At 38.8% G+C, this 20,383-nt stretch overlaps 1 protein-coding gene across 1 annotated transcript in view; it reads right to left on the bottom strand.

The window, feature by feature from the left end:
• CPAMD8 (C3 and PZP like alpha-2-macroglobulin domain containing 8) overlaps positions 1-20,383 on the bottom strand; it is a 115,166-nt gene that overhangs the window by 69,163 nt on the left and 25,620 nt on the right. The window contains exons 5-12 of the mRNA XM_056562863.1: positions 18,679-18,736; positions 18,190-18,341; positions 10,834-10,856; positions 8,258-8,423; positions 7,576-7,628; positions 6,735-6,752; positions 4,222-4,276; positions 3,152-3,265 (exon numbers count right to left, since the gene is read on the bottom strand). Coding sequence (XP_056418838.1) covers positions 3,152-3,265; positions 4,222-4,276; positions 6,735-6,752; positions 7,576-7,628; positions 8,258-8,423; positions 10,834-10,856; positions 18,190-18,341; positions 18,679-18,736 — 639 coding nt within the window. The remainder of the gene's footprint in view (positions 1-3,151; positions 3,266-4,221; positions 4,277-6,734; positions 6,753-7,575; positions 7,629-8,257; positions 8,424-10,833; positions 10,857-18,189; positions 18,342-18,678; positions 18,737-20,383) is intronic.

The raw sequence follows: 20,383 nt of genomic DNA, 5'->3' as shown, positions 1-20,383 counted from the left end.
GGGGATTTATCAAAACCTGTCCCAGAGGAAAAGTTGCTGAGTTGCCCATAGCAACCAATCAGATTGCTACTTTCATTTCTGAAAAGACCTAAATTGAAAAAAGCTAAAATTCCTCTGGACAGGTTTTAAAAAATCTACCCCTATATTTTAATAGGCAAATTCTGAGATCTAATTTGTTTAATGTAATTCAGTAATGCCCCATTGGGGGTTGAATCTGCCTGCTGTGTGTCAGAACCATTAAAGGGTTAAAACTTTTTTTTTTTATGAACTGGTGCCAGAAAGTTAAACAGATTTGTAAATTACTTCTATTAAAAAATCTTAATCCTTTCAGTACTTTTTAGCAGCTGTTTGCTACAGAGGAAAATCTTTATTTAAAAAAAAAAAATTTGTGTTGTTCACAGTACTCTCTGCTGACACCTGATGCCCGTATCAGGAACTGTCCAGAGCAGGAGAAAAAGCAAACCTATGCTACTCTGGACAGTTCCTGACACTGACAGAGGTGTCAGTAGACCGCACTGTCGACAACACAAAAAAGAAATTCAAAAAGTAAAGAATTTCCTCTGTAGCATACAGCTGCTAAAAAGTACTAAAAGGATTAAGATTTTTTAAGAGAAGTAATTTACAAATCTGTTTAACTTCCTGGCACCAGTTTATTTAAAAAAATAAATAAATAAATAAATAAAGTTTTCCTCAGGAGTACCCCTTTAAAAGTGAGTAGAATACCTTTCATATGGGCACTATAGACTTTAAATAGAAGATGATTGATGGTTGAAAAACAATTGTACAAACAACGGATGAAGTGTTTTTCATATACAGCCACACACATTTTTGTCCATATTAAACATAACAGTTGTTCAAATTGTCCAAACATAAGCAATGAAAAGTATGAAGGACAAGGTGAAGGACTTTCTTTCCTGAAAGATCGTTTATGAATGAAAGGTCTTTTGTTTGACTTCCAAATGTCAAACTCCTTCCCGGACGATAAGAGTCTGTTTTTGGCCGGCTAAAAAAAAATGTTCATAAATTTCAGTCAAAGAACCATTGGTTAAAAGTCATCAACTTTAATCTAATGTGTATGGGTACATTTTTGGAGTTCTGCTGTCCTCTAATATGAGATATTGGTAACTAGGAGCTGTGGGTTTCTTTTAGTGTGGAATGTTGTTTCAGACTTGTATGACTCCATTCTATCTACTATGGGGATTTACAGATTTACAGGTTAGTGAAGTTCAGACCAGATTTTTTTTTGCTGGAAATTTCCAACCATTTATTCACAGGATTTTCTGTGAATTCAAAAGTAAATAGGCCAAGTTGTGAGAACACTCCCCTTGTTTGGATGTCCACGCCTCTTTTTGCATTTGTAAGTTTAGTTTGGTGCAATACTCCAAAAATCTGATGCAGACACAGTTTGTGGTGTACTCCCCCAAATTTTGTCAGACAACCAGAAAAAGCAGGGCTTAAAATAGTAAATTAGGGCCATTGTGGCATGTTTTCTATCTTCAGAATGTGTAAGGTATGGATGAATGTTCTGTATATATGTATCTTATATTTTTGAAAAAACGGGATTAGATACAGCTCACCGCCTCCTATGAATGTCTCTGTCCTCGGACTGCAAACTCCGGGTGCACGGAAAACACGTAGCCGTAATACGGTGAAGGAAAGCAAAGGGAGTCCAACTCTTGGAAAATTCCCATGTGGATAGGATCCAGCACTCCAGAGTATTTAAAATATATAAATCTGTATTTTGACTCCGTAGAGATAAAAGGCAATGTACAAAAATCGGTATATAATAAAAACCCTGACGCGTTTCGTTAATCCTTTGTCAAGGTATGAATACTATAAACCTTTGGAAACAAATAAATAACAATGCTTCTTAGCTAACACCTTCTAATCAGATAACCACCTGCACACGCATACAAAACTGTGGTTAACTATCAAGTTGCTGAAAAGTACCTCACTGGTAGAGACAATACACAATTCATCATATCATGGAACTATTCAAAAATAGCAACAATTATGCAGTATTTTGTTTGTTCGCAAATAGAATATGTATATAAAAAGATATACAATGCATGACATGAACGTACATTCATTAGGAAAATGGTCATAAACCATATATATCAAGCATATTATTGTATTGATGCATAAATAAAAAAGCATATCAGAAAGCACAAAATGTGAACAGAAAGCACAATGTGAAACGAGCAAGGCTCAATAATTAAAAGCCTTCCAACATTGATCATATGTATTGAAAGGAGAACGCACACCATGTGAATTGGGCTCTATCATAGAAAAATTATTTTACCAACATTATTATAAATATGAATATTAAATATGAATATATGAAAGGAAAAAAGATAAAACAATTAACCATAGAATGATATTTATAAAAAAGCATAATATCTGAGCGGAAATTCATGCCTTTAGGAATCCTCGTATCCAAATTTAGGATCCAGAACACCTCTCGGGCATGTAGCTTCTTAAGCCAGTTACCACCTCTAACTGGCTTAGTTACATGTTCTATGGCTGTTACTTGCGAGGACACAACTGACCCTTGATGAGCCTCTTTAAAATGCTTTGAGGCTCCTAAAGACGCTCTGGGGTCTGCAAGTGGAACTGACATATTGTTTGGAACAGCTCACACATGTGATACAATATATCACATGTGTGGTCATGCATGAAATATAGGACGTTTGTAATGTAATAGAAGATGTGACCGTTTGGGTTTGTTGCATAAATTTACAAGTGGCACATCTGTTACGGCCACATGGAACACTGCCTTTTAATCTCTACAGAGTCAAAATAAAGATTTATATATTTTTACTACTCAGGAGTGCTGGATCCTATCCCCATAGGAATTTTCCTAGAGTTGGACTTCATTATCTTATATTTGTACCTATCTATTTACATGTAAGCATGTGTATCAGCATATGGGTTTGTTTATGTTCATAACTATTCCATATATTTGTCAAAAACCTAGAGTAACAAAAAGAGATCCTTTTTCAAAAGTTTTTTTTTTCTTCAAGGTCCAAACTTGTTGTAACACTTCTCCCAGTCACTGCTGAATATAGTGCACTGAGTTTCCCACTACTAATCTAAAGATAACTTGTAAATGACGGCTATCAATAATACATTGACAAAGAATTTTACCCACCATACTTCTGCACAGCAAATGATTTGTTAAACACATGCCCTTGGGTTTCTGCAAAAATCAACCACTCCCCAAAAACAGGCTGGTCAGAGAGAGGAAAACTCATGTTGATAATACCTGTCAAATGAAAAAACACAATGGTGGAAGTTTTCTTGGAAAAATGAAATGCATTCCCAGTAATATTTATGATACAAATCTATAATATTCATCCCCTATTGCAAATGTTCAGATGAATAGTCTTTACACTTTTCAATTCCAAAATAAAAGCAGCACACATACAAAAATTCTTTAACATTAGGTTTCATAAATTGAGCACTGCCGGCATCATTTATCACAATGTTTGACTATGAAGAATGTAAGGAATTTGAGCTTTTGTTTGTAATACAAGTAAAATAAGTAATTTAACCTGAGGAAATTGCTTTGAAAAAGAAATTATTGAACATTACTACACAGTTCATCTGGCAAGATATAAATGGACAAAAATGTAACTACTCTCTTTGAATACCAGTCTCCACCAGTTATGAGCTTATAGAAGACATCCAGCGGTAAGAAAGGTATCCCGTCTGCTGGATAAAATGTCTGAAGGTGGGGGTCCGACTGCTGGGACTCCAGTGATCTCCCTACAAGGCCCCAACTGTGCTCAAGGAAATGACGTATTGCATCCAGCAGGTGGAAACACTTCCCCCTCCATTGATCTCTAATCTTAGTGTTTGCATGTTTCCGCCCATCCCATAGAGATGAATGGAGGGGCACGTTTCAACTAGCTGATCTGAGTACAAAACACGTTGTGGCAGAAGAGTCGGGGGCCCCATACGTGAGAACGATCGGGTCCCAGTGGTCGGACCCCTGCGATCAGACATTTATCGCCTATCCTTGGCATAGCGGATACCTTTCTTACCGCTGGACATCATGTTTAATGACATGCAAAACTACTTTCATGATGGACCAATGTAACAGATATAAACATACATAACGTTTAATGCAATCTATGTATTTTTGCCAAAGTATACAATATTTTAATATGGACTAGTCTTTAATCTTTGTGTTATTTTAGTTATGGATATCTAACTCACCACAGCAAATTGGATTTAGGTCTGTCCATTGAGTAATTCTAGATCCACGTGGATCCTGAAACCAAAAGAGCATTAACATATAACATAGTTCTGTATACTACATAGCCATGTAGGAAAAAACAAAAAGTTGGAAACAAACTACAGTAGGAGGAGGATCCTAAAACAAGAAAGGTGAAGAGTGTCAAAAAACCACAAACTGATTTCACCTGCCACAGGGCTTTGTTTGCCAAGCTTAGAGAAGGGGAACCATTACACTCTGTCTTGGGCTGTGGTGACCTATTTACCCAGCTTGCCTAACCCTTACTTGATCTGAAGGTACCAACTTTTGGCCTGTCCTCTTGACTAGGTCACCTACCAATTCTTAGACCTGACATCAACTCCCTGTTTCAGACCTGAAACTAGTTGATCATGTCATTGTTTAAGCCTTCTACCTGCAACTAGACTGTCTTTTGGGGAATGTTTTATTATGCCAACATAATAAATGAAATCTCTCTGACCTGTCTTTTCAATTATTATCAGGCCTTTACTATACTGGAATGCAGTTCTAATTCAGTCCGATTTCTTCCATCTATTTACAAGTCTGATTTGACAACATTGTGCAACTCTGAATTATCATTCTTACATCCAAGTACTAAGTCTAATAGGGTGAGAAAAGCACTTCACGAGTGTATGGACAGCATAGGAAAAGTCCCGTAGTCATTAAAGGCATGATCTCACCTGCCTTTTTCTGCTCATAGCAGAGCAGAACCTCCTTCCTCATCCTGCATTCAGCAGTGAAGGCTCTTGCTCAGTGATGAACACTTCAGACCGTATTTTCTGGTTGTGTGCAAGTTTCTAGCACTTTGCATGACTCACTGACACAGTACAGCTTGCACACAAGCAGAAGAGCCTTTATAAGTGATTATGGGTTTACAAAATGATAAGGTTCCCGTCAGATAATGGATCTGTGCAGAGAGTAGGGATGTCCCGATACCGATACTAGTATTAGTATCGGGGCAGATACTCTGCATTTGCATGGTATCGGGGACTGGTTTAATGTCCCTGATACCATGTCCGATACCTGCTGCTTTGCAGCTGTTGTCCCGTTCTTCGCTGTCCCCTTCTCCCGATCGCATCATGGCATTCCATGGAGGAGCATGTGACATACACGTCCCTCCTCCTCCCCTGCGCCCAGCGTAACGCTACGGAGAAAGCAGAGTGAGGTGTATGTCACATGCTCTTCCATAGGATGCAATGAGTCGATTGGGAGAACGGGACATCGGAGCGGCAACACCCGAGGACAGCCACAGGTGAGCTGTCTATAAGGAGGGGGGGGGGGGGCTGCTGACTATAAAGGGGGGGCCTGCTCCCTACAAGGGGGGACCCTGCTCCCTGTCTACAAGGAGGGGGCCCACTGTCTACAAGGGGGGGGGGGGCTGCTGACTGTAAGGGAGACAAGAGGGAGCACTGTCTACAAGGGGGGGCCTCTTGTCTACAAGGGGGACAAGAGGGGGTGCTGTCTACAGGGGGGGCCCTGTCTACAAGGGGGGGCTGCGGTCTAAAGGGGGGCTGCTACTAATGTCTGCAGCTATCTATACAACCTACCAGGGGATACTACCTACTATTAAAGGCAATCTTACAGCAGAGTCACCTGCACTAACTTCAATTTATATGTAAATAGTGCAGGTGACCCGGTTTGTGCCGCTGCCAACCATGTGAATGTCAGCGCAATCGCTCCGGAGACATCGGTCTCGCCGGCAATGCAAATTCCCTATTCTGTCCAATGGAGAAGAGAGAAATCTTGGCTCATACTACAGCAGCCGCCTCCATTGCATAAGACAAGAACCCACATATCAGCACGGTAAGCAGCGCCAGAAACCGGGTCACCCTGGTGTCAGACTCCCTTTAAAATAAAAGTACTAGTACTTGGTATCGGCGAGTACTAGAATTAAAGTATCGGTACTCGTACTCTGTCTTAAAAAAAATGGTATCAGGAGATCCCTAGCAGAGAGTATGTGATGTCAGCAGCAACCTGTCCAATACTTTAGAGTAAGGAAATGTGGTCTGTAGCCTAGGCAAAAAGCAGTAAAAAAAAAAAAAAGAGGCAGAGAAAAGCAGCTGTTTCAAAACTATATTTATATTTACAAAACTTTACATGCCCTACAATTCAAAAACTGATTATGGAGATATCAATGCATGGAGAAAATCATAAGAGCAGAGGACTATAGTAAGAGTGGAAACACAGAGAATGGTAAGTGAAGTATAGCTATGAAGTCCCATATGGATTAGGTTGAAGAGTCATAAGAACTGTGGAGTATAAAAGTATGCATTTTATTTTTCATTTGACTGAGAGCCAGTCAAGAGAAAGACAGAGAATAGAAGGAAATAGAAGGAAAAGTATAAAAGTACACCTAGCAATAGTACAGAATGGAGGATATTGTAATAGTCAACAAGATATAACTTTGATGTTAACTAAGAAAGTCAGAGTTACTGTTATATTCAACACTTAAGTGACTGGCTGACTCACAACTTACCATTATGTAAGCTTCAACCTAAAAAAAAAAAAAAAAACAACAACAAAAGATTGATATATGAAAACAGGTGCATGTGTTTTATAGTTTATATTATATGATACAATAAAATGGATGGTAGACTCAATCAAGGGAATAAGTATTAATGGAAGTGGCCATACAGCTGCACCAGTTTATGAGTAATGCGTGGTGCAGAAAAATAAGCCACACTTAAAAGGGATCTTAAACTTTTTTTGTCCCTTTTTACCCTTAGTACTCTTATTTGTCTCATAGCAGTTGCAATGTCCAATGTGTAATTGAACCCACTGGTTATGTCCTGACATTTTTGCTGGTATGACATAACTTGTAACATTAATAACAATGATTATTAATGCTTAATTATTACACTTTGTTTCTATTAGTGGTCCATAGGTGATTGACATCATTGGCAGTCTTAGTGGAGCTCACACAGATTAATCTCTAAGGGTGCATTCACATCACGTTTTATTTCATTTTTTACATACAGTTGCCAAATATGGTTTTCAATGTGAAAACCATATGCAACCGTATGAAAAAAACATATTCACTTACATCCCTTACAAAAATTTACACAACTAGATGTATCTGGTTGCGTACATTTTTGTTCTTGTTAGTTTTTTTCCCATGCCCAAAACCATGATCTACCATGGTTTTGTGCATGGGTCTGACCGGTTTTGGGTTCTTTCATGATGTTATAAAAACCTTATACAGAAAATATTTTATTTAAAGTAAGATATCGAAAAACAAGGTAAAAGATCTGGTGGCTGAAAAATATCTCCAGCAAATGCTCTGCTTGTTTCCAGAAACTTTGCTTATCAAGACTTACCTTTTCTGTGGCAGGGCGCAAATCAGGTGTCACCATGTACATATTGATAAGCACTAGAGATGGAAATTAAAGGGAATGTATGATCAGAAAATGAAAGGGACCTATTATTTGAATCAAGTTTTATGTTAAAGATATTTTTAAGAATGTTTAGTAATGTTTCCATTTTACTAACTATATTGTAAAATAAGTCTAAAATCTTGCAGTTTTTGGGTCTGGCCACTAGTCTAAGCTGCGACATTTGGCTCTCTACAGATCACTTCCCAGTACTCTCCTCCCTATTATTGCAGACATTATATCAATGAAAGGAGACACCAAAATATAGATAACACAGGATCTACCACCATTCACAACAGCTAAAGCTCTGAGCTCAGCTACTCTCTTTCTGTGGAATGACATCAGCAAAGATCATGAAGCATGCCAATTAAGCTATCCCATGCATGTTCATAGGGTCTGGGCCAGTGAGGCAATACTGTTACTTGGGCAAGATAGAATATAGTAATAGAATAATGAAGTAAAAATATTATATGAAAATTATAATGATAACATTGAACCAGGTTATAAAAAAAGAACATGTTTCAGTATCTGCCACTGATCAATAATAAAAAAAAAATGTTTAAGTAAATCTATCTAGATGATACATTTACTTTAACGATTAGGAGAGAACATATATCTTACATCTTACCTTTCTGTTTGGGCTTATACACTGGTTTATCAGTCTGTATAAATAAAGATAAACCTTTGCTATCCACTGTTACAGTGGTAGAATTGTGGAAAATAAATCCACCATCATTTAAATGACGATTGCCCCAAACTTTAAGATGAGCTTGTCCTCTCAGTCCTGGTGGAACCTGTAATAGGGAGAGAATAATAACTGAAGAAAGCAAAGAAATTTGACTTTTAAAAGTACAGAACAAAACTAGATGAATAGCATAATTTCAACAATTTGCTAATTTATAGCCTTCCAGACAGAAGTCTGCGGTCAGATCACAAAAAACATTTTTCATGATGAACATATATATTTGCAGCTAGCATTCCATAATCTGAATGGCTTTTAGATTTGCAGGTCACTTATCTGCAGATCTACACTGATCCCAAATTACAGTAATTGGAAATAAATCTAATATATTAAGGTTTAGGAAGCACATACAAGTAAAGTTTCACGGTGAAAATGTTGCAATACAGATGGGGAGGAGAACCGTGTTTCAGTTTTATGATACAAAAAGACAATCATTAAAGAATTTTAAGTATTTAAACAGTGCAAATAAGGCTGAACAAAAATAGCATTTTCACTGGTCTTATGAATCATGGTTCTTATGATGTACGTTTTAATAATGTAACTGACTGACAAATTTTGTCTTAAATTTTGCAAAACAACCCAATTGTCGCCACATGAATTCATAATATATTGGCATCCTTTTGAACAGCTAAGGTACATATTACTACAAAACAATGAATGCAATATTCTATAAAAGATAACATAGGGTGGTAAATGGGTTAATACAAGCTCAATATGTAATCCTAGGAAATGTAAAAATCTTCAGATGGGATGTTGACAAGTATCTATGACTAATATGTGTTTAAGTAGTCCTCTTGCTTACACAGGTTACCTCATGGCTTATCCTGCCAAATGTTCAAACTAATGTGGCCTTTCCCTCAGCTCCCCACCTCTTTACAAGGGAGGTACCACACAATGGAGGAGGCAAAAAAATAGTAAATCCTAAATATTTGTGCATTAAAAATTTTTTTTTTATTGAAATGATTATCTTTCTTTAGTTTAGCACTGAGGAATAAGTATGTGAATTATAAATTATATACAATTTATTTTAACATTATTTTACTATATATTTTGATGCTTTCCCTAATTAATTTTTTTTGGGTGAAAGTAAAATTCCATTCATATAGTGGGACATGTATCTGTGGTAGCTTGGGGGAGTAGGGTATATGGGGTGTAGCTGTGCAGTGACTAAAGGGTGTCTGGTTAACCTTTTCTATTAGTGACGCCAGAGTGTGGGCTCCTTTGCAATGCTTGTCCTACCGCCACCCTTCCCAAGAGCAATAGGGAGGTATAGAATAATTGAATGTCCACAACCGGAGAGTTTGCTGAAAACAGTCGGAACTTTACTTAAGATTTTATGCAAGCTTCATAACCGGAACAGTCTCTATACATGCAGTATCTATACATGCAAAGTCTCTTTGACAGAGATTGACAGTGGTTGGGACCTTAAGCGTTTTAGAGTCCGTAGACTGATATGCGCTGTTCCACCAGATTTAGGGGAACTAGTTTCGGTCCAGTATTCACACTAGCTTTAGCGGGGATTTAGTTTAGGACTCACGGTTTAGGTTAGGCTGAGGCCGGTAGGTTTTCTGGCCTAGCTTGTCTTTGAAAGTTGCGCAGATCCGTCCTGCTAGTCCGGCATCCACGAGAGCAGCAACCCAAGAGAGCGATAATTGGCTACAGCTCCGTTATATGGGCAGGGGCTGGACTAAAGCTGATTGGTCCAATACTTCTGTCAATCATCTTTACACAGAGTTATGGGTAAACATGTGACCCAAGGACTTCCCAAGGTCCTCCAACATACCATAGAGGAATTAACATAGTCACAAGACTCGAAGGTCCTGCGACGCTAACAAGGTAAGCATACTAATATACGTCATACTAAATATACACATTATTAAATATGTACACATTAACATTATAAGAATAGAGAAAGAAGAGGCGACTAGGGGCTGTCCCACCTGGGTGACCCTACCTGAGCGTAGTAACTCTGACTTTGGGGACCACCATACAAGGTACGGTATGCAATACGGTACTGGGACACTACATATTATTTGTGTATGGTAGAAGCAGTTTACCCCTTTTGCAGAATTCTAAATTATGTGCAGAAGCGCAAAATTTATCAATCAAGCGCAGTGCGTTTGATATCATCGATTTTATCTTTGAAAAATTAAATCGATGATTTAGAGCATCTTGCTACGTGCAGTCCAAGATGGCTTATATTTGCGTTAAAAACATGGTCATTGCGCAAGATTTCTGCGGGTAAATGAAATGTACGCAGTTAATAAATTTATGCGTACTAAATATGTCACTCCAAGGTACACCGAAACATTCACATCTGGAGGAAATGCTCCACCAGAATGTACGAAAAAAAAAAAAACGCCAAAAATGCAAAACCGGGGTAAAATCTTTGATACATGTCCCCCATAGAGTTGTGATTTTTCTTCTATATTCTTTTGAAATTATCTGAAAGCAACACTCACCTTGATTTTCACTGTGCCTTTATCTGAGAATATAAAAAAAACAAAAAACATTATGTGTTAGATTTACTACTTAACATTGCTTTGCAAAGAAAATACAGGTATAACAGATTTAGGGGCATCAAAACTAATGATAATGATCCTCCTGAGTTTGTAATAAGTAAACTTCTGCAGGAACCATAAAAGGGAAATATATATATTGTGAACTGGTATAGAACTTTAAATGGGCACTGTAAGATACAAAAACCTTTTATATTTTGTACGTCTTGGCAAAACAGTAGTTTTCGTAATATACTTTAACCCCTTAAGGACACAGGGTTTTTCCGTTTTTGCACTTTCGGTTTTTCCTCCTTACCTTTAAAATATCAAAACTCTTTCAATTTTGCAACCAAAAAATCCACATGGCGGCTTATTATTTGCGCCACCAATTCTACTTTGTAATGACATCAGTCATTTTACCCAAAAATCTACGGTGAAACGGAAAAAAAAATAATTGTGCGACAAAATAAAAAAATAAAAAACACGCCATTTTGTAATTTTAGGGGCTTCCGTTTCTACGCAGTAAATTTTATCGGTAAAAATTACACCTTATCTTTATTCTGTAGGTCCATACGATTAAAATGATACCCTACTTATATAGGTTTGATTTTGTCTTACTTCTGAAAAAAATCATAACTACATGCAGGAAAATGTATACCCCTATAACTTTTTTTTTCCACGTATGGGGCGGTTATGAGGGCTCATTTTTTACACCGTGATCTGAAGTTTTTAGCAGTACCATTTTTGTACTGATCGGACTTATTGATAGCTTTTTATTCATTTTTTCATGATATAAATGATGACCGCCACGCTCCCTTCCCATAGACTTGTATTGACGGGGGTGCTGTGACGTCACGAGGGGCGGAGCCATGACGTAACGATGCTCCGGCCCCTGTATTGCCCGTCATTACATGCAGAGCGATCTCACTCTGCGCAGTAATGATAGCGGGGTGCTGCAGCAGCGATCCCCGCGGTCCCCAGCAGCGGGACCCCGGCGATCTGACATCTTATCCCCTATCCTTTGGTTAATGACGGGAGCGGACTCATGACGTACTGTTACGTCATGGGTCTTTAAGTGGTTAAAAAAATTTCACATTTTATTAAAGAAAACTGCCTTTGAAAATCCCACCACAAGGGCTCCCCATACCTCCTGGGACACTGAGAAGTCCCACAGGAGTATGAGCATGTCCAAGGGTCATGGACACAAGATGGCTGATTGACAAAGCTGCAGGAGGAACAGATTGCAGCAATACTGCTGTAACCCAAAGTTTTAACAAACATGTGCCAGCAGCTATTGTAAAACTACAACTCCAAGCATGCCTGGACAGTCAAAGGATGCCTGGATATGCTGGGACTTGTAGTTTTTCGAAAGTTGTAGGCACACAGCTGAAGGCAACACTGCTGCAAAAAAGACTTATCCAAACACTGTACCTCCAACTATTCCAAAACTACAAGTCCCAGCATTACAGGACTGGCAAAGGATGATACACAAGAATGACATATGAACATATAGAAAATATATGCATAAAAAAACACTACTTTTAGCACTAAACCCTTAAACTAATTTTGGAAAATGTAATTTATACACTCACCATATTGTCTTTGGTGGTAAAGTACAGGCAATATCCAATAATCATTGTGTGTGTGTATATACACAGCATGAAACCAGAGAGGAAAGAGCAGGGCTGCCAGGCTCAATCTCAGGGAAGTGTGAGTCAGTATAGTGAGGGAGGGGGAGTCATCTCAGTGCAGACAAGAGAAGGACACGCCCCCTCTCTTTGGATAGATGAAAAAGACATTGAGCAGCTGTAATATGCTATTTAGTGAAATATTTGTGATGGAAACATAAAAATGACATGTACATGATGAGGATTAGGTAACAACAGTTTAGTTTTTTTGTGGGATCTGACAGGTGCGCCTTAATGTAGTCACTTAATATACTATTTCTCTTAAAGGGGTACTCCGCCCCTAGACATCTTATGCCCTGCTGGGGAGCCCCGGGATCCCCACTACGGCACCCCGCTATCATTACAGCACAGAGCGAGTTCGCTCTGTGCGTATTGATGGGCAAAACAGGGGACGGAGCAGCGTCAATATATGGCTCCGCCCCTTGTGACATCACAGCCCGTCCCCTTAATGCAAGTCTATGGGAGGGGGCGTGACGACCGGGGGCGGAGCCGTGAAAAGGGCGGGCCGTGACGGCACAAGGGGCGGAGCCGTGACGTAACGATGCTCCGGCCCCTGTATTGCCCGTCATTACGTGCAGAGCGAACTCGCTCTGTGCTGTAATGATAGCGCCGTGCCGCAGCGGGGATCCCGGGGCTCCCCAGCAGCGGGACTGCCGCGATCTGACATCTTATCCCCTATCCTTTGGATAGGGCATAAGATGTCTAGGGGCGGAGTACCCCTTTAAGGCTCCTTAACACAAGGTGGTTATAGGTCAAACAACTGCCCCATGTAAAAAGCCCAGAGATCAGTCAATGATCGAGCAAATGCTTGTTTATCAGCTGACTGCATCTTTTATGCAAGCCTAAAAATGTATTGTTTGTTGGCAACACATTTCCCCATGTAAATAGGGTGTGCTGCCAAAAAATAATGAAAATGAAGAACCCCATGAATAATTAAGCAATCATTTGTGCAGCTGTTCACTCAAGATTATTGCCTAGAGTAAATTGTCCTTCCGACCTTTCTATAGAAGTCGACAGGCACTTGTTTTGGACAACTGTTTGCTCTTCTAAAAGGACCCTTAGACTTTTTTCACATTGTAGGAAATTCAAAGGCTTCGCCTAGATACAGAAACATGTTCTTTTTTTCTATTCTGTTTCTACTTTCTAATTTTTTTTATACATCATTATGAGAGCTGCCATCTTGCTTGTGCCGTTTTTAACAGCATTTAGAGATACGCTTCATAGCAGGCCACATGGACCATAGGCAACAATATGAATCGGAAAAAAGTCTGTGCATGTTCAGTGACCCTTTTTAAAAGTTCTTATACAAGGGGGAGGCTGATCTATGAGCAACATCTAATGTGTGTACATCTGCTATCAATATACTTGTGTGACCTTTTCCTTTAATCCTCTCTGTAGTGATAAGAAAGCACTGCTAGGATATGATATGTACAAAACAGGAAGTCTCAGTTTAGTTTTTAGCCTGGTGGCCAGAATTGAAACTACAAAATTTCCAGATTATGTAAATATATACTTTATTCAGTTATGGTTCAGTTTTGTATTTAGTGTCAAATCAGTAAAAAAGAGAAATATTGGAGGTGTTCTCTGTGCATGCTTATCCTGTGCTAAAGATGGGGTAACTGCACATGTAGTTTTCCTGAGCATGCGATAGTCAGAGAACGTATCAATCATATCATAAAAAATGTATACTGCTCAGTAAACACTTTCTTTTACAATTGGAATAAATGAAAGACTGAGCAGCTGTATGGCATACTGTTGCTAAAGTCCAGGCCAAATGTCTAAAGTATGGGTCAGGATTATATTTTTATAATAATATAGGAGATCAGGTAACGCTTGAGGAGGTGCTTTTCCTCTTTTGTGGATGGGTTTGGAGATGTAGCAGGGTTCCTCTTTTGTGTTCCATTTTCTGCCCTGTCTCTTTCTGTTTGCTGAGTGCGCCCACTGTACATGTGCGTTCAGTGATCTTTGTGTGTGCTATTTAACTTCCTGTTATTGAATACCTTACCTTTACTCACATAGCGGTCACGGGTCCTGGATCCGGTTATATGGTGGACATGGGGCTGTTTGTGGGGTGGTTAGTGTGTTGGGGTGGGGGGAGGTGCTGTGAGTGGGTGTTCATCTTTGTTATGTGTAATCTTGAAAAAGCTGAGGTTCAGGTGGCTACACACTATACTTGATGGTGTGCCTTATACTGAAGTACTGAGTTGCACTATACCCGTAGTGCATAAAAACAGTATTAGGATTCAGACCTCAAGGTATAGGGTGAACTGGGAATGTAAGACTGGAGATGTAGCTGGTTGTACAAAATGAATTATGCTTTACTTAGATAAAATGACTGTGTATTATCTGAGCAGGGCTCTTGCTACACATATAGTACATACACTATATAGTAAAATGTGGTCAAATCAAATATGGTAAAATATAGTTGCATAAAATTATGATATGATACATACACAGATAACGCCACCTAGTTTTGTGCCAATTTAAATGTCCAGTGTAATGCGCATATATAGGTTTTCAAAGTCTATTTTGGGATACACATCGGGAATCAAGTTGTGAGCGTTGCAGGTATGGCACGGGTATTCGCCCGGCCTAATAGAAGGATATTACCTGCGAGTCAGATGAATACTGAGATGGGAAGATAATATCGCAGGGACTTGCCATCTTCATGGAAGGTTGTGGTGAGATGCAGACTCCCTTAGCTGTCGGATGGCATGGACGTGCGTCTGGCTCAGTAGGTGAGAAGATTCTGGCAGTAAGGGTGATGTGCCCTCCTTAGCAGTGGTGTCCTTGTGTAGAGATTTGTTTTTTGGGAGCGTATCACACCACAGTGGTCCCCAAACAGGGGGACTGCAGCACTTGCCAAAGTAAAACTAATGTGGTTGGTTATTGCGCTTGCAGACAATGACATAGATGGTGGTATACTGGCAAACAGGTGGCAATAGAAGATATAGGTGAGGCTAAGCGTGTTTCCGGGGGGGGGGGGGGGGAGTCCCCCTTTATAGATGGCTTAATCACGTATATCGTAATCACGTATATCTGTAGCAAGGTCTACATTAAAATTAAAAAAAAATATATATATATATATAATAATAATATAATTAGCTTTTAGTGGAGCCTTTACATGTTCTGTCAATTATAAATTCCCATTCAAACTACTCCCATTTTGTTTAAAAAGGATAACAATACTAATGATTCCAGTACTACCATAGCATTCCACTTGAATATTTGCTCTTTATCATTCCATATAAAAAAAAAATATATATATATATATATATCAGTTGACAGGAAAAAAGACCAGGTATCTCCTCTATTGAAAATTGCACAGTACCTAGTCACCAGAAAAATTGACAATACTAAAAGGTTATTAATAAACACTAGTACATAAGAGAGTAAAGTTTCAGCTGACAATTTAGTAAAGGTAAGGCCCCTTTCACACTATAAATTCATCTGTTTTAAAGACCCATTATAGCATTCAGTTATGAAAACCCTTTAAAATCGATCGTGAAACAATCCCATATGGCCATTACAAAATTCCATTATTGTGACGGGAGAAAGAACGGAAGAAATAGTGCATGCACTATTTCTCCAGTTACTTTCTCCCGTCACAAAATAACGTCAGTTATTAATAACGGGCTATGACGGGTTAAAATGGAAAATGTAAAAATCCCATAGACTATAACAGGATTTTGTAACGACCTTATGGGATTTTGTAACGGCTGTTAAAGGGTCAATTTTAAGGGTTTACATAACGGAACATTATAACAGGGCTTTAAGACGGATGAATTTATAGTGTGAAAGGGGCCTAATACTGACCTAATACTGATGATATGTACCTTGGTTAAAAAAAAAAAAATAAATAAAGATTATACCACTGTTAAAATTCTGTGCAGCTTTGTAAGCAAGACCATAACATAAAATAAATAATATACTTAGATGCATTGCATTGGCAGTATGACCATGTGTACTGACATTTAAAAATATTGAATTATTACTTCACTCCAATACACTCTTACACATGGGCTGCAAAGTAGGAAAGTCATTTTTGGCATTAAATGGGCACTGTTCGATCCAAAAACTTTTTCTAGGTTGTTCCTGATGAAAATGAAAGACATTTTGTAATATGGTTGTTGAATTTTTTTTTTAATATTTAATAAAGAAAACAGCCCCTGAAAAATCCCACCACTAGGGGTCCCCATACCTACAGGAACACTAACTAGTCCTGCAGCAGAATCAGGCATGTCCATGTGTCATGGACAAGGCTCCATAAGCAGACACACCAATCACCTCCCACCCCAACAAGGGAGGGACACGTCCCCTTCCCCAGAGAGGATTTCCAAGACTTTGAAGTAATGAAAAGAGGTATTTATATAATAAATATAGGCATAAAAAGGACATGCACGTGGTCACAATTAGGTACTAAGTAACATATGAATTTTTTTGTGGGATCTGACAGGAACGCTTTACAGGAAAACATTTGCAGGCACCAATTTGTGTTACTTTGTAAATGCTGTATAGTTATTTGTTGTAAAAGATAAATGCTTTTCACTACTCTGTACAGAGGCAGACATCATGCTGATTTTGGAAATTCCAGGTCATTATTTGTAGAAATCTTGTTGTCTATGGCAGCAGATTATAACCCATGCTGTTCAAGGAATTCCCTTGAATTGGGAAAGTCAAAACATGTTGTTTAAAATGCCTTTAAGATAATCTTATTTCCACTTAGCCAAGGACAGATTACTGCCTGCATTATTCCTGTGATTAAGTTTGTATTTGGTGAACAATTATATTGGTTTTCAAAGTGAATTTTCAATAAGAACTTTATGTCCATGTACTATTACAAAGAATTTGGCATCTCTGGATATATGGTAATTGAAAAAAATTGTATGAGATTAGAAAAACAGGTTTCATCTAGAACCAGTGGCACTTGAAGCTGTATTGCAAGACACATCCCATGGAAAAGAAGGTTACCTATTTTGCAGCCATGCCTTTTAATCTCATATAATCTCCTACAAGTAAGACTAATTTATGATTGGCATCTAATTGTTAAAAGGGATACTCCGGTGGAAATTTTTTTTTTTCCAATATCAACTGGCTCCAGAAGGTAACACATATTTGTAAATTACTTGTATTACAAAATCTTAATCCTTCCAGTATTTATGAGCTGCTGTATACTACAGAGGAAGTTTAGTTGTTCTTTTCTGTCTGACCACAGGTGCTGATACCTCTGTCCGTGTCAGGAACTGTCCAGAGTAGGTGCAAATCCCCATAGCAAACCTCTCCTACTCTGGACAGTTCCTGACATGGACAGAGGTGTCAGCAGAAAGAACTGTGGTCAGACAGAAAATAACTATTTACCTTCCTCTGGAACATATAGCAGCTGATAAGTACTGAAAGGATTAAGATTTTTAAATAGAAGTCACAAGTTGATTAGAATTTTTTCTGGCACCAGTTGATTTGAATTTTTTTTTCCCACCGGAGTACCCCTTTAAAGATAGGATGGATAAAGAAAGGATGATTCACTGACAGCTAAAAACCAGTAATCATACAGTAAACACATTTTCCATACACAAAAAAATGAAAATATCTTAAAATTGTATAATTTTATATTAGGCAAAAAACATTTACATACCTAATACTGATCCATAACCTGATGCTACATTCTCACCCTTCACCACCAGCTTCACCTGGACCTTGGTTTCTGTTCGTGTGTTGAAGATGGTAACACTCACCGCTTCTTCAACTCCTGAGCGGAAAACTGATGGAGCAGTTATCAGGTATCCCCTAATATTGAGACATTAAGACAACTTAATCTGAGAAGGGGAATGTGGTAATTTCTACAACATACTTCAGAGTATGGACAGTGGAACAACAAATAAATAAGTCAGAAAGATAAATAAATGGATCTTAAATTACTGGGAAAAGCAGTAAATCCACAAACAAAAATGTCCTTTGTCTTTTTTTACCATTATTAACAATAAACATTCCATAACTCTCAAGGTACCTGGAGGCATGCTATGTCAATTATCTTTGTGGGTTTTGTCCCCTCCAACTGATAAAAGAACATAACCAAACAAAAGCCACATAAAAGAACAGGAAAAATTCCGATTACTGTAATTACCTACGGAGAAGGTTCACTTCAAAGCATAGTAATGGGTTAGTATCGAGCTTTGGGCTGTCTAGAAAGCAAAGGAGGGGGAAAGAGCAGAGATAATCTCCAGTCTGTAGGCATATTGTTCAAGGTATAAGGATGATCTAGAAACTTTTGTAATATAACACATATATGTAGAGAGCCATTGGCTCTTATGCAGTAATAAGCCCCAATATAAAAAAAAAATGTAGTAACTAACTTTAACCCCTAAAGGACATAGCCCATTTTGGCCTTAAAGGAAAATGGTCAGCCTGTTCATCCACACTAAAGCCAATACACTGGGTTATAGTGTGGGTGAATAGGAGTCCAATGAGTGGTCACTGACTAAACTACATACCTTAGGCCTGGAGATATGTCCCACCGAAGATCTGCTGCTATATTTTGTAAATTGAGCGTTGGAGGCGGGCCCCACAGGCTCAATTTACATAGTTGTCTGTGACTCCACGTCCTAGTAACATGCAGTTGCTGGTCACATAAGCGCATGCACCGACTGAGCGCCCACGAGACCAGCAACTCCACGTCAATAGGACGTGGAGTCACAGACAACTATGTAAATTGAGTCATCAGTAGAGATGAGCGAACTTACAGTAAATTCGATTCGTCACGAACTTCTCGGCTCGGCAGTTGATGGCTTTTCCTGCATAAATTAGTTCAGCTTTCAGGTGCTCCCGTGGGCTGGAAAAGGTGGATACAGTCCTAGGAGACTCTTTTCTAGGAATGTATCCACCTTTTCCAGCCCATCGGAGCACCTGAAGGCTGAACTAATTTACGCAGGAAAAGTCATCAACTGCCGAGCCGAGAAGTTCGTGACGAATCGAATTTACTGTAAGTTCGCTCATCTCTAGTCATCAGGGCCCGCCTTCAGCAGGCAATTCACAGAATATAGCAGCAGATCTTCGGGGGGACATATCTTCAGACCTAAGGTATGTATTTTAGCCAGTGACCTCTCATCAGACTCCTGTTCACCCACACTATAACCCAGTGTATTGGGTTTAGTGTGGGTGAACAGGATGACCTTTTTTTTGTAAAATGGGAAAGGGGATTTTATTTTAATTTTATTTTTTTTGGGGGGGGGGGGGAAGAGGCTTATTCACTTTTTTTACATTTTTTTATTTAACTTTTTATGTACCCATTTTAGGATGATCATTAGATTGCTATTACTGATCAGTAATAATGGAGATCTACTTTTCTGGTCTGCTAAAAGGCAGACCAGAGTAGAAGATCGCTAGCGCGATTGCTGATGTTTGCCATTACCTGTGGGAAGCTCCTGTGCTCGCTCCATGTACAGGATGTAAATGTACTTCCAGGTGCATTAAATACCAGCGCACCAGGATGTACACTTACATCCATAGTCTTAAAGGGTTTAAAGGCAACCACAATGTATCTGAAGAATGCCTTGTTTCTATAGTGCATCCTTGTGCCATTTGTCCTCCAAGTAAGTGACACACACCTAGCAGTTCACATGATTGATGTAATAGATAGCATGATTCATCAGATTCTTCCATTGCTTCCTGGTTCTGATACTCAGGTTGGAGGCATTTTGTGTGGTAGACAGGGTCAGCATTGGCACTAACCAATCTGTGGCTGCACAGGCCCATACCTAACTAGCTGCATTGCACTGTTTGTAATGGTGCTTAGTTATTATCAGCAAACATTGACTTTTTTTTTTTTTAAT

This window comes from Hyla sarda, chromosome 1 (assembly GCF_029499605.1).
Source record: "Hyla sarda isolate aHylSar1 chromosome 1, aHylSar1.hap1, whole genome shotgun sequence".
In the NCBI taxonomy this organism is placed as follows: domain Eukaryota; kingdom Metazoa; phylum Chordata; class Amphibia; order Anura; family Hylidae; genus Hyla; species Hyla sarda.
This window is presented reverse-complemented; position numbering and strand designations above follow the sequence as displayed.